Below are 13193 nucleotides of genomic sequence, written 5' to 3'. Positions count from 1 at the left end.
TGATAACCCTGAATGTGAAACCATGCGGGATCACGCTGCCTAATTTTCAGCGTGACAATAAGTTTCCTTATGACTTTAGTAGAGGTAAAAAACCGGGCAAGTGCGAGTCGGACTCGCGCACGAAGGGTTCCGTACCATAATGCAAAAAAAAAACAAAAATAAGCAAAAAAAAACGGTCACCCATCCAAGTACTGACCACTCCCGACGTTGCTTAACTTTGGTCAAAAATCACGTTTGTTGTATGGGAGCCCCATTTAAATCTTTATTTTATTCTGTTTTTAGTATTTGTTGTTATAGCGGCAACAGAAATACATCATCTGTGAAAATTTCAACTGTCAACTAGCTATCACGGTTCGTGAGATACAGCCTGGTGACAGACGGACGGACGGACGGACGGACAGCGAAGTCTTAGTAATAGGGTCCCGTTTTACCCTTTGGGTACGGAACCCTAAAAAAAAAGTGTCATCTCATCTATTGTGCATTAGCATTACTGGGACGTTTACCTCATCTACTCTTACCACAGAATAAATTATAGTACTAGGTATACAGAAGACTCACTCTCTAACAAGACGCGTCTGTTACGATTAGGGGTCATCCATTAATTACGTCACACTTTTAGGGGGAGGGAGGGGGTCAAGAAAATGTGACATATTGTGACATGGGGGAGGGGGGAGACACAAACTTTGTGACGTCACTTTAACTTCATCAGTAACCGAAAATTTATTTAAATTATTTAGTTCGCTGTACATTTAAATAATAAGTTTTTAAAACGAAAATAGTTTTTAATCGTTTAATTTTCTTTCCTAAGCAGTTTTGGGTTATAAAATTACTAATATTTATATCGTCAAAAATATTAATAATAAGTACTTACTTAATTCGATTTGGCGATTTCGTAGAAAAAATGTGACGTCACACTAGGGGGGGAGGGGTTTGCCAAATGTGACCAAGTGTGACAAGGGGGGGAGTGGTCAAAAAACCTAGAAATTGGTGTGACGTAATTAATTAATGACCCCTTAGGACAGATATGGCCGCTCGGTGGAGACAGCGCCACGCGCGGCTTATGGCTAGCCACCAAAAGCGACGAAATCGCGGAGTGAGCCACGCCTGCTCTTACTTTGACCAGAATCTGATTCTGGAGGGAACCCATCGCCCGTACCTTAATCCCTGTTAGAGCGTCCGCTAGCTGCCGCAGTTGCACGGAGCGGGTCAGCGGATTAACGTATGTTTGGTATGTATGGTAAAAATAGTATGGACAACGCTTACTGGCGCAGACGCTTGCTACAGATTTTACCAACGATTAATTACAATAAATTAATTATTATTAATTAGTGTGGACTAAATGTAGATATAGTGACAAAAATTGAGAAAGGTATGTTGAGATGGTTTGGACACGTGGAAAGAATGAGTGGAAGAAGGCTAACAAAGAGAGATAAGGGAGACGTGGAAGTGGGAGTTGGAAGGGGTAGACCTCGGCGGATTTTCTCTGATCAGATCGGGGAAATCCTGATTATCCTGAAGAAAGGCCAGGTCAAGAGCACCCTAAACCGGCGAGCGTGTATAAGGAATGTTATGAAAGTGAAGGAAGCGAAAGAGGTATGCCAGGATCGTAGCAAGTGGAAAGCCGTGGTCTCTGCCTACCCCTCAGGGAAATAGGCGTGATTATATGTAATTACAATACCGTCAGCTAGCGGACGCACTTAATCTTTAATAGGCGCATACCACATCTAACTAGGAAGAGGTAAAACTCGCAAAAAATAATAATGTTAAACATATATTTACAAAATATTACAAACGTAACAAGTTAAAACTTACACATCTTTTCCAGCATTTTAAAATAACAATACTTGATATCGAAATCCATATCGTACCAATAGTTGACAGCTATGCACCCGTGACTCTGCGTGACGTGGTGGAACCAGAGGCTGGGGAGGTAGAGGCAGTCGCCTTTCTCTAGACTCACGCTGTATTTGTGGGCCTTCTTGAATTGGGGGTATTTCGTGTAATCGGGCTGCTTGGGATCTGAAATAAATGCGTTAATGATTTTTTTTAGTAACTATTTAAGGGTTAATAAATAATAGTACTAGGTACAGAGGATTCAGTCTACAAAACGCGTCTGGGGCCGATTTTTGAATTTCGATCACTCGATTTCGTCACTCGAAAATCTGTGGAAAACGGCGAAATGCTAATTTTTGAAATACGAGCGATCGAAATTTGGAATCTAGTGGTATTGACCACTCGATTTCGATTCTATTAGTAGAATTTAAACGCCTAGTAGTGGAGATATAATTTAACGAAATTCACGAAATCGAGTGGTCGAATTTCTAAAATCGGCCCCCTGTTACGATTACAACGATGACAAATATGACCGCTAGGTGGCGCAAGCGCCACGCGCGGCCTAATACGGCTAGCCACCAAAATTGGTGTGGGACGGATGTACTTGTATATATTTATATGTATATCATTGGTCAGTTAACAAGTAGTGAAACATACAAACAACACTCCTAACTGTACATTGGTGGACCTTATTATAAAAGGCATAAGGTCCAACGATGTACAGTCACAGAATAAATAACAGTACTAGGTACAGAAGAGAGGTTATAGAGAGTGAGTCTAACAAAGCGCTTCTGTTACGATCAGGACAGATATGTCCGCTAGGTGGCGACAGCGCCACGCGCGGCTTATGGCTAGCCACCAAAATTGGTGTGGAACGAATGTACTTTTAGCTACCTGTAGCAAAGCGACGAAATCGCGGAGTGAGCCACGCCTTACAGTTAACAGAGTGGGTGTTGCTACATACCTACACAAATCCAAGGTAACCCAGTTTCATCTTCATCTTTCACCGGCACAATCCCCCAACCCCCACTGTACTGGAACTCGGCCCTAGGGTAGCGGTGGTAGGGCACTAGGGGCAGATCCGTGGGGGGTATGAGGATGAACTCCTTGAAACCGTCTATCACGCAGTAGATGTTCTCGTATGGGTCTTTGTGCACTGTGAGTGAAAATTCATCCATTGTTACAACATCAGTGAAACTTATGTACTGTGGACCGATACAAAATTCAGTGATATAATTTAAAGCCGTCAGGTTCAGGTCGAACATAATACGAGTATGTGATTTATTTATTTAAACTTCATTGCACATGCACATATAAAGAAAAATGTACAAATGGCAGAGCCAAAAGGCTCTACAAGTCAACCATTGGGTCAAACAAAGACATAACATAAATGTTTGTGTTGATTGCATAAATTATTTGCAATTCTAGTAGTAAATTCCAAGACATACTAACAAATTTAATGTAGTTTCCAGTCCACTGACCTTACGTTTTGGTTCATTCATGCGGCAGTTCATTTTTAATAGATTGCCTATCCCTTTTGTACTCGTGAATTAGGATTGTTCATTTTTTTTAGACACCCATTTTTATTTTATTTTATGAAAATATAGGTTAATTTAAGATACCAATTTGAATGATTTAGTAATTCGTGGCTCGGTTGAATATTTATAATTTATTGAAAATATGAGATACGACTTCTCGTAAATTACATGTCGTCGGCTGATTAGGATAATGCACAAAGCAACAACAAGCATTAAAAAAATAGTTGTCATTGTCAATTGATTGTAATGTCACCGGTCGACAATGTCAGTGTCACGTGTTTCTATAAATAACAATCGTCTGGAATGGAAAACTCTTTTATTTTGAATCATTAATTTCAAAATACCTACGCTATAAATTTGAGAAAGCCGATTCCAGAAATCTGCCTAAGTTATATAATATAACTTAGTTCTATTGGAGTATGTATCCATATATACTTGGTCAAGCAGATCTTGTCAGTAGAAAAAGGCGCGAAATTCAAATTTTCTATGAGACGCTATCCCAAAGAATATAATACTCACTAGGAGAAGAACGATAACTCCATACAAAAAAATGTCCCCTTCAAAAGTTCGTTTATACTACTAGCGCTCGGTAGGATACCATTGTAATTAGAATTGACAACCCGTTTAGCCTAGCGCCCCTAGCGGGTATTGACAGTAATCCAGTTCAGGAAGCTAATGGTCTTGGGTTCGAATCCCGGAGAGGGAATTTCTTTTTGTACCTATTATTTTATTTTTTGTTGGGGTCAGGTTTTTAAGAGCCCATCAACGTGCACACTAGCGCCACTGCTGAATATATTAAACTAATTTTTATGTTACTGGATTCGTCAACCTACCCGTTCAAAACTAAAGCGGCCGTTTTTGATTTGAGCTCATAGATTGACTAATCCAGCAACATAAAAAACTAGTTTGATGTATTCAAAAGGTACTTAAATACACAATACAGTCAGTAGCGGCCACTTTTTTAAATACCTGTAAAATTTAAATTTAACTTAAATAATCACGATTATTTATTTTAGCAGTGGTGCTAGTGTGCACGTTGTTGGGCTCTTAAATTAGCATATCACAAATAAATAAAGAAATACGTTATAAGATAATGATTAGGTACTATATTTAAAAATTCGTCAAATATAAAAGGTTACAAAAAGTTACGTATTATTAAGATATAAATATTTTCATTCCTATTAGGATTAGTGTATATATGAATACATACATTGATATGGCAAATGGTTACAAGTTGTTATTACATCTGTCCGGTTATCGGACATTTCTGCTCCACAGCTCCACGCAGCGTTCTTGGTCACCGGAAAACTAGTCTGTATATGTGTCGCAGTCGGATCGTATAATCCGCCGTATTACATTACGGCTAGCCGTTTTCAAAAACAGGGGCGTTTTGGAATGCGGCGGTTTAACGATTAGCCGTATTGAATACGGCTGAATGAGAATCCGCCGGAATGTATTCGGCGCCATACGTTCTTCAACACGGCTAGCCGTAATGTAATACAGCGAGTCATTAGCCGCCGCTTTGACAGTTTTTAGTTCCCATTTTTAACACTCGTGGCGCTGCCTGACAAACGCTGGGGTGTCCATCAAATCTGGAGTTTGTCGGACTATTTCTTTTCAAAAAAAAAATTCCTTCGCAACTTAACTAGACGGAGCCCCTCTTCGCGGGGCTCCTATTTCTGAGCGGTTTGCCCTTCGGGCATCTGAAGCTACCTAACGAACCTAACCTACCTACCTATTGATTAAGTGAGACGTCCGTGAAAACATTACACTTTGGGGAAAAAAGCGTAGGTAGGTAATTAGGTTAGGTTCGTTAGGTAACTTCAGATGCCCGAAGGGCAAACCGCCCAGAAATAGGAGCCCCGCTTGCGGGGCTCCGTCTATTTAAGTTGTGAAGGAAATGTTTTGGAAAAGAAACACATGTAGTGCGGTGGGACCATGGTAGAAATAAATTAAATTGCAAACATTGTCAAACTCCGGTTACGTAGGCGACCGAAAGAACTGGTCACTCTACAATGTACGATGCGGCTAAACGTGGGCCGCCTTATTGAAGAACGTATCGCAGTGACAATCCGGCTAATCGTCGAACCGCCGCATTTCAAAACGCCCCTGTTTTTGAAAACGGCTAGCCGTAATGTAATACGGCGGATTATACGATCTGACTACGACATATGCAGCAGATACGTGCCCTTTGAGTTTTTTCCAAGAAATCATATGACGGGCCAGGATTATATTATTATCTCTCGCTCAAGCCATGATTCACTTTCTAAAACAAAATAGTCACAAATTAAACAATATAATCTAACTTCCTAATTACTAACGTCGCTAATTCCTCAGGTCTAAATTTACCAGCTTACTCGTAAACAATGAGAGGTTTTACATCTATGATGAATTTAGATTATAATTTCGGACGCGATATAGCGTCCGCGGGACTTACGGGGATAGTAAGATTAAATTATTATATTTGAATTTGGTAATTAGCACGCTCATTTTTATTTAAAGATTGATATATTTCTTACCTTGAAATTATCGCTGTTTCTGGTTTACTACAACGGTTTCCACACACACATTAGGGCTTTTCATAATCCGGATAAGAATTGTTGATGAAGTCGCCATTGCCGGATACATAATACAGCAAGGAAGGAAGAGCGACAACGGTTTAAATTTAACTAAGTCTGTGCGAAGATGCATTTAGATATGTTGCTCGTACATATGAATAGTTTTTATTTTTAAATTAATAGGTAAATAAATATATTTCAAGTGAATAAATCGTTTTATATGAAAATTTATATTTTTGGTGTTAAATGACTTAAATGACAGCATTGACATTACAGACTTTTGTCTTGTCTATGTTCTTACCGGCCAGACTCAAATCAAGGCCTATCAAAGAGGCCTATTGATAAAGATTTTTTTTTAAATTTTATCAAGGAGGGTAGAGGCACGTCTACCCTTCATAGATTTTATGAACATAGACAAAGACAAACTGAAATAGATAATAATTTACATATTTCAAAAAATAAATAATAATTTACATATGACTTTGACTACTTCATAAAATACAAATCAAAATATATTTGATAAAATAATTGGATTTGTTCCTAGAAATCGTATAGACAAAGCCAGTTCTAGCAATGTTGCTGTAGTAAAATATTTTTATGGTAATTACTGGCAATACAGCTCTAGAAACGGAGCACACATGTACAATTATGAAGGGTCACGTCATTCCAAGGAAGTCAATAGGCCTTGCGCTATCCCTTCGCGCCTACATTTTTCAAATTTGCCGCCTTTTTCTACTGACAAGATCTGCTTGACCAAGTATAGCATCCAACTCCAACCATAACTTGGCTGAAATCAAGGGAGCAAAAATACAAATGTAAGTTACCTACATCATATATATTTTAACTGATTCGATTTGTAAGAAGATTGGATTCATAAAATCGTTACAAGCGTCCATTGCTAAAGGTAGCTTAGCACCCAGTGGGTGCTTTCTACCGGCTTGTCACCATTGTTTGGATATTGTACTACATACTTATACTACTATATTAGGAACATGCCAATTTTGCTAATTATATCCTATTATTTCAGGTCATCGTGATTCCTATTTAGATACAGCTGTGAGATATGTAACTGCACTTGGGCCCAGAACAAAGTTGAGCATTTTGTATTGAAACGAACGTCATATTAATTATTAATCGTCGTAAGTAATACTTTACGACCGTAAATAATGCCTGGGAACAGAGTAAATAACAAACCATACACTTCTCTTCTGGATGGTCAACAAGAAGCCATTATTGTCAGATGCTCGTGCAGAACATGATAAACATACATTTAATGTAAAGTTACTATTTTTTTTGGAAACATATATAACATATTTCCCAAATTAATAAAAAAGTAGGTAAACAAAAACATGTTTTATTATTCACAACTCTTTATTAAGTCTTGTCCACCATGATATCAGCGGCTTGAACTGCAACATGTACCTGGAAATTAGAAATTATATCTTTTTAAGGCAGTTTCAGGCTGAATTTTGAGTATGGCTATGTATTCTTGTATATTCCTTCTTTCTAGTAGGCACCATCTCTGTTTAACGGTTTGCCTTTAGATACTCTGGCTACATTACCACAGAAAATAAATAGATACCACGACCCTACCGATAAAGTGAGCTTTTAAATACTTAATTGTAGTAAATTAATATTAATTTTATACTTACATCGATGTGATTCTCACAGCAATACTGTGTGTAACACGTGAAGTAGGTAGGTATTCCAAGTTTAATTCACGGCACCATCTTTCACGTCGTAGGTCTTCGTGGATTCGAACTATTATTTTTGTGAATCATTCCCACACATAGGAACAAGGTTTTTGATATATTATTAAGCAATGAAATCTACTGTTTAGGTATTAATTATAAATCAAATTGTAACAAACAAGCGCAGCGGTTTAACTGAAAAATTTTGTTATGACAATCGATGACAATGATAACTTTGACAATACGTGAGTGACGGATTTATTTACTATGGTTCGATAACTTTTATTATGCAATGACTTTACATTCAGCCCAGGAGAAGGTCAAACTAAGGTCATAAGGATATTTGTTGAAATATCTTCAATCCTCAATTATTATATCGCAGCAAATGTCGGAAACTGTTTAAAAACCTTATATCTCGAAATGGTTTTCGAAATAGAACATTTGAAAAAAAATGAACAATCCTAATTGTATATCTGTGTATCCCTAGAGGTCTCTGAACAAGGAGTATATAATTTTCATTTCTTACTTGATGTGACAGCCCTGTCATCTCCCATCCAAAAGTTGACAGCGTCCGGTGACTTATTAAATGCCTCACTGGCAAAGGGTATTTCTGATTGTATGTCACATAATAGTTCTTTGAAATCTTCCGTTAGATTGGAATTTTGTTTCTGTATGTATGGTATATAGTTTTCTCTGTGGAAAAATATTTGTGATATCAAGTCATTTGTACTAAAATATTATGTTGCTTGAAAGATCATGTCAAATTTCATGGGTTTTTTTTTTCAGAATGTTCTTTTAAAATGAGAGTAACTTTGTTTGTATGGCGGAAGCTAGGTGTAACAACAAAGTCTACCTTTTTTTTTTTTTTTTTATTATGAATGGGCTTACTCATGGCCACAGACTAGCCGAGGCGTACCTCATGGTATAATAATTTACTCCGCCTGGTACTCTCTTCCCGTCTTTTCTAGGTCACCTGACTGACACAAGCCTACGTCATCATGCGACAGCGCTATATGATAATATTGATAATATGCGATAGCGCTATATGTATATAACGGCCATGTTATTGTGACGTAGGCTTGTGTCACTCTGGGAAGAGAAGACCATGTTTTATTAGACTATGGTCTACCTTATTCATAAAAGTGCTACAAACCTCAGTTAGGTAATAGTAAGTAAATCAGGCCCCTAAAGTTTTATTAATAAGGGGGTAGTTAAATAGAATGAATTAGTTACCCTACGGATAAATTGTAGGGCAATATTTTTCAATCATATTCAATTGAATTCAGAGTCGCTTTTGCATTGATTTGTTCAATTTTCAAACAACGCAAAATTAACTCTGTTTCCTACCCTGTAGGTTCAAATTTCAGTGTAAATTTTGGATTTTCAATTTGTATGGCTTAGGAGGATATTTATATCCATTTGTTAGTATTTTTTTCTTCACGCACCTCTTCTGTTCTAAGCAATCTAAGAACTCTGTCATTGTCATCTCCGCCTCAAATGGCATGACAAAATATTCCTTTCCCGCATCATTGGTGGTGATGCCGTCAGCGAGACCGTTGGGGGTGATGGCTACTGTCACCTTTTTATCTGGTATTATTTTCCTGGAATATAGATTTAAAGATATAGGATTAAGTTGGTAATAGGAAGGTCCACATAGAATGGGCTGCCTCGCAAGGAAATTGCTTGCACGAAGTAGCTTGGTCACCAGAAACATGCCTCGCCCAAGGCAATGCGGCCACAGTACGTCTATACAGACCAAGCAAAGTACATACATCTATACAGGCCAAAGGAAATTGCCGCGTACAGCACGCGGCAATTTCCTCGCGAGGCGACTCGTTCTGTGTGGACCTGCCTATTTTGAGAGTCAGCCAGCAGTTTGAGAGATCAAACAATTATGAATAAAATCACACTTTTAGTCATATAAAGATGGCCTAAAAAAGACACTATGCATTGTTATATTCTAAATTCCATTTTCAAAGCAGGCTTAATTCTTACTTTCATGCAACACTGGTTTTTAACCACTTTGAAATAAGGTTTTAATTCGCTTACCTAAAATAGTCAGCATTCCATTTGTTTGTAGCCGGCCAGGAGGCACAGCCTCCTCTGATGATAACTGGTATGTTTTTTGATACATATTCTCTGAAGAACTCTAGTGGTTCTAATGCTCGTGTTTCAGGCAGACTTTCACTCAAATATAGATCTAAAATATGAAAAAAAAAACTTAACATAAAAACCTACTGCTATAACCTTATTTACTTTTTAAATATATCAACATTACCTGACGACTCCTCGTGGAGGACGTTAAAAGCGTCAGTAATAATACTACTAGTCATGACTTTCCTTAAATCGATTTTAAAATATAATAACATGAAAAGACATTGAATTTTACATACATTTATTTTATTATCAATTTATCATGTAAACATAACCTAAAAACTGCATTGACACTATTGACAAACCGCAATCAAGTTTTTTTTATCGGAAGTAGTTTGGATTCTAGAGACATAAGTCACATAAGTTAAAATGACCACACTAAAAATTCAAAGCAACTTATACTTGGTCAAGCAGATCTTGTCAGTAGAAAAAGGCGGCAAATTTGAAAAATGTAGGCGCGAAGGGTTATCGTCTCATAGAAAATTTTAATTTCGCGCCTTTTTCTACTGACAAGATTTGCTTGACCGTCTATATTTATATAATTTTGAATTTATTTCTAATTATGATATAAATTATTAAATATATTTCATAGGCATGGGTTTCTTCAAGATTCCCTTTATTGGTTGTTCATAGGAATCAGTAAAAGATTCTTTTCCTTTCTGTGCTTCACTCGGAGGAGCTATAATTTCGTTGGGAGATGGTAATGTTCTGTTCCAAAAATTGCGTGGCATGAAGTTGTTGGTAGCGTCGAACACGGTCACTGAAACATTTTTATGTTATACTTGGTCAAGCAGATCTTGTCAGTAGAAAAAGGCGGCAAATTTGAAAAATGTAGGCGCGAAGGGATATCGTCTCATAGAAAATTTGAATATCGCGCCTTTTTCTACTGACAAGATTTGCTTGACCATCTATACGTTATATTTTATAGCCTTAACAGACTATTGCACCGCACTGCGACCTTGGTGTGGTTAAAATATCTCTTTCGCGCTCGAACTTAAAACTGTGTCCTTAACGCTGTGTCCGTTAAAGACGTAACTATAAGCGAGACCGAGAAAGAAATATGCTGACCGCCTGACCAGACCAAGGTCATGATCCGGTACGCTCGTCTGCTACAGTAGGTATCTATAATAATAGTCTACTTATATCATTAGGGGAAAATAAAAATATAGAAACTCTCTCTCTCTCTTCAATCGGTCCCTATAGAAACTAACCATTCGATTTTCGGTTTGTTTCCGTCTCGGCAATAGTGATGGCGCTATGAGCTCGTGGTCCCGGTAACATATTTAGTTCGAGGAATTCATCTGCGCCTTGTTGTGTCATACTGATTTTATTCTTTTCGTGCATTTGGCGCAGTCGCAGGGCTTTATCAAAACTTCGGAGGAAAGTTTTGGATGCTGTGTGCAAAACCACAGTATCTAAGACACCTAAAAATATAAGATCAAGTTATTGGGAAACTAAAGAAAGATTATAAGTAACTGAGCTGCATTGTTATGGGTCAAAGGCTTACGCAATTGTGAACATCTTGCTATAATTGTTTCCTTGTATCGATGTTTTTTGGTCATTGGGTTGCCTAAGAAATTCACATCCACTAGTGATATCAATGTGCAAAGGCCATCCGCGACGTCCTGAAAGTAATCGTTAAATGTAGTTAAGCCAAAGTTTGGCCTTTATTAACAATCTGTTTAGTTTTGATCTTCTTTTCTTTTGATCCAACTTTTACGTGGACAAAACTTTAAAACATGGAAATATTATAAAACAACAGCACTCACAGAAAAATCATTAAGGTTATTCTTTTTAGCTATTAACACTTCCAACCGTCGGAGTGGTTTAGCCCATGCAACATCTGTGATCTTGTTCTCTGATACATTCAAAATTCGCAGCGATGACTGAAAAGAAAATTATATATTTAAAGTATATAAAAATCATCAAAAACTTTATGTAAAGTAGGTTGCTAAATTATTACAGAAACTATTATCGCTCATCAGACAAAAACGAACTCTCTAGTTATGAATAAACTCACATAGTTATGATTTATGAATAACTACATCTTGATCAGAATAAAAAAATATTTGGTTGGCCGGGTGTAGAAGAGAGATCGTCATCAGCATCGCCCTTAATAATTCAGACTACCGCGCCGAACCAACGTCACGGTGCGGTGCCGTAGTCTGTTACGGCTTTATAAAACAACACGCTCATAAGAATTTACATTTCTTTGATTTACATGCATACCTACCCCAATTGCTATCATAGTTCTGGGATCAAAGCACAGCCCGTCCGAGTTGTTGGTATCTTGCTTCTCTATATGAAGTTCTTCCAAATACTTCAGAGTTTCTAAATTCTCCACCACGCTAATCCTGTTATGGCTCAAATATAGCTTCTTCAACTTGTGAAGTTTTTCCAGACCTTGGATCTTGTTTATTTGGTTCCATTGAAGATGTAAATGGGTTAAGTTGTATAAAAGATCTAGGTTTTCAATCAACGTTATCTGGTTACTGTGATAGTAAGCATATACAATATGCGTTGGATTTTTTGGTTTGGGCTGCATACAAATAAATCATGTTAATTATAGTGTCTACCCTAAATAAAGAAAATATATGTCACAAGCCTGATAGACTTGTATACAGAAATACATTTGTAAATGAGAAGCGTCAACAATATGGGGTACCGGGGTCAATACTTACATTACTTTGTATACTTAGCTTTAAAGTGAAGAGAAGAGGTCGCATGGAAGAACTCTAGGATTTTTTTCGCAAATAAAACATTGAAACTGTTGTGTTAAGACCCAGCTCAGGGCTCAGAAATCCGCCCTTGACTGTATATTATTCACGAATGCATAAGGAATTTAAATGATAATAACTTACTATTTCCGTCAAGCCTTTCTCATGCAAAAATAGATGTGTCACCCTTTTTTGATTGGTTTGCTTTTTACGAAGAATATTTCTCGCTTGTTTTCGAAGTTCTTCTTCATTTAGCTTTATTTCCGTTAATTTGGATTTCCGACTTCCTTTTAACATTTTAAATAATTGAAATGCCTTAAAAATGTAAATATAAATAAGAAAATTCTCCCAATCGAGTTTGAAAACAGCGCCGTTTCCATGGTAATTTTGGCATTGCCAGCTCTCAGAAAAGTATTTCTATTATCATACTGGAATCCGAATTTGACAACCCTGTCAAGAAATAAAAAAAAAAGTACCAGTTGGTTGCAGCCCATCGACACCCCATACTTTGATAAATTATGAAAGCCCTTGTTACCAACATTGAGGCATAGAAATAATCTTATCGAATTAAAATGACTGCTGTTGCATTTTGGTGGCACATACCATACTTGCTTTTAACATAGACGTATTATACTTACTTTTCTTTAGGTTGGTATGATTGGTAGTAAAACGTCAAACGTCATTTGAATTGTCGTGAACGTG

The 13193-nt window shown here is 37.3% G+C and overlaps 1 protein-coding gene across 1 annotated transcript; it reads right to left on the bottom strand.

The window, feature by feature from the left end:
• Positions 1–1755: 1755 nt before the first annotated feature.
• LOC134673797 (uncharacterized) lies at positions 1756–12841 on the bottom strand. The gene is made up of 10 exons (XM_063531825.1): positions 12636–12841; positions 12008–12313; positions 11544–11660; positions 11282–11399; positions 10986–11198; positions 10445–10534; positions 9066–9207; positions 8147–8313; positions 2798–2989; positions 1756–2019 (listed from the first exon to the last, which is right to left on the bottom strand). Exons 1-10 carry the CDS (start codon positions 12786–12788, stop codon positions 1802–1804), a joined length of 1716 nt encoding a protein of 571 aa, XP_063387895.1. The 5' UTR covers positions 12789–12841; the 3' UTR covers positions 1756–1801.
• Between the last annotated feature and the right edge of the window lie 352 nt (positions 12842–13193).

Source organism: Cydia fagiglandana, chromosome 19 (genome assembly GCF_963556715.1).
Source record: "Cydia fagiglandana chromosome 19, ilCydFagi1.1, whole genome shotgun sequence".
In the NCBI taxonomy this organism is placed as follows: domain Eukaryota; kingdom Metazoa; phylum Arthropoda; class Insecta; order Lepidoptera; family Tortricidae; genus Cydia; species Cydia fagiglandana.
The sequence above is the reverse complement of the archived record's forward strand: the minus strand, read 5'-3'. Positions and strand labels throughout refer to the sequence as shown.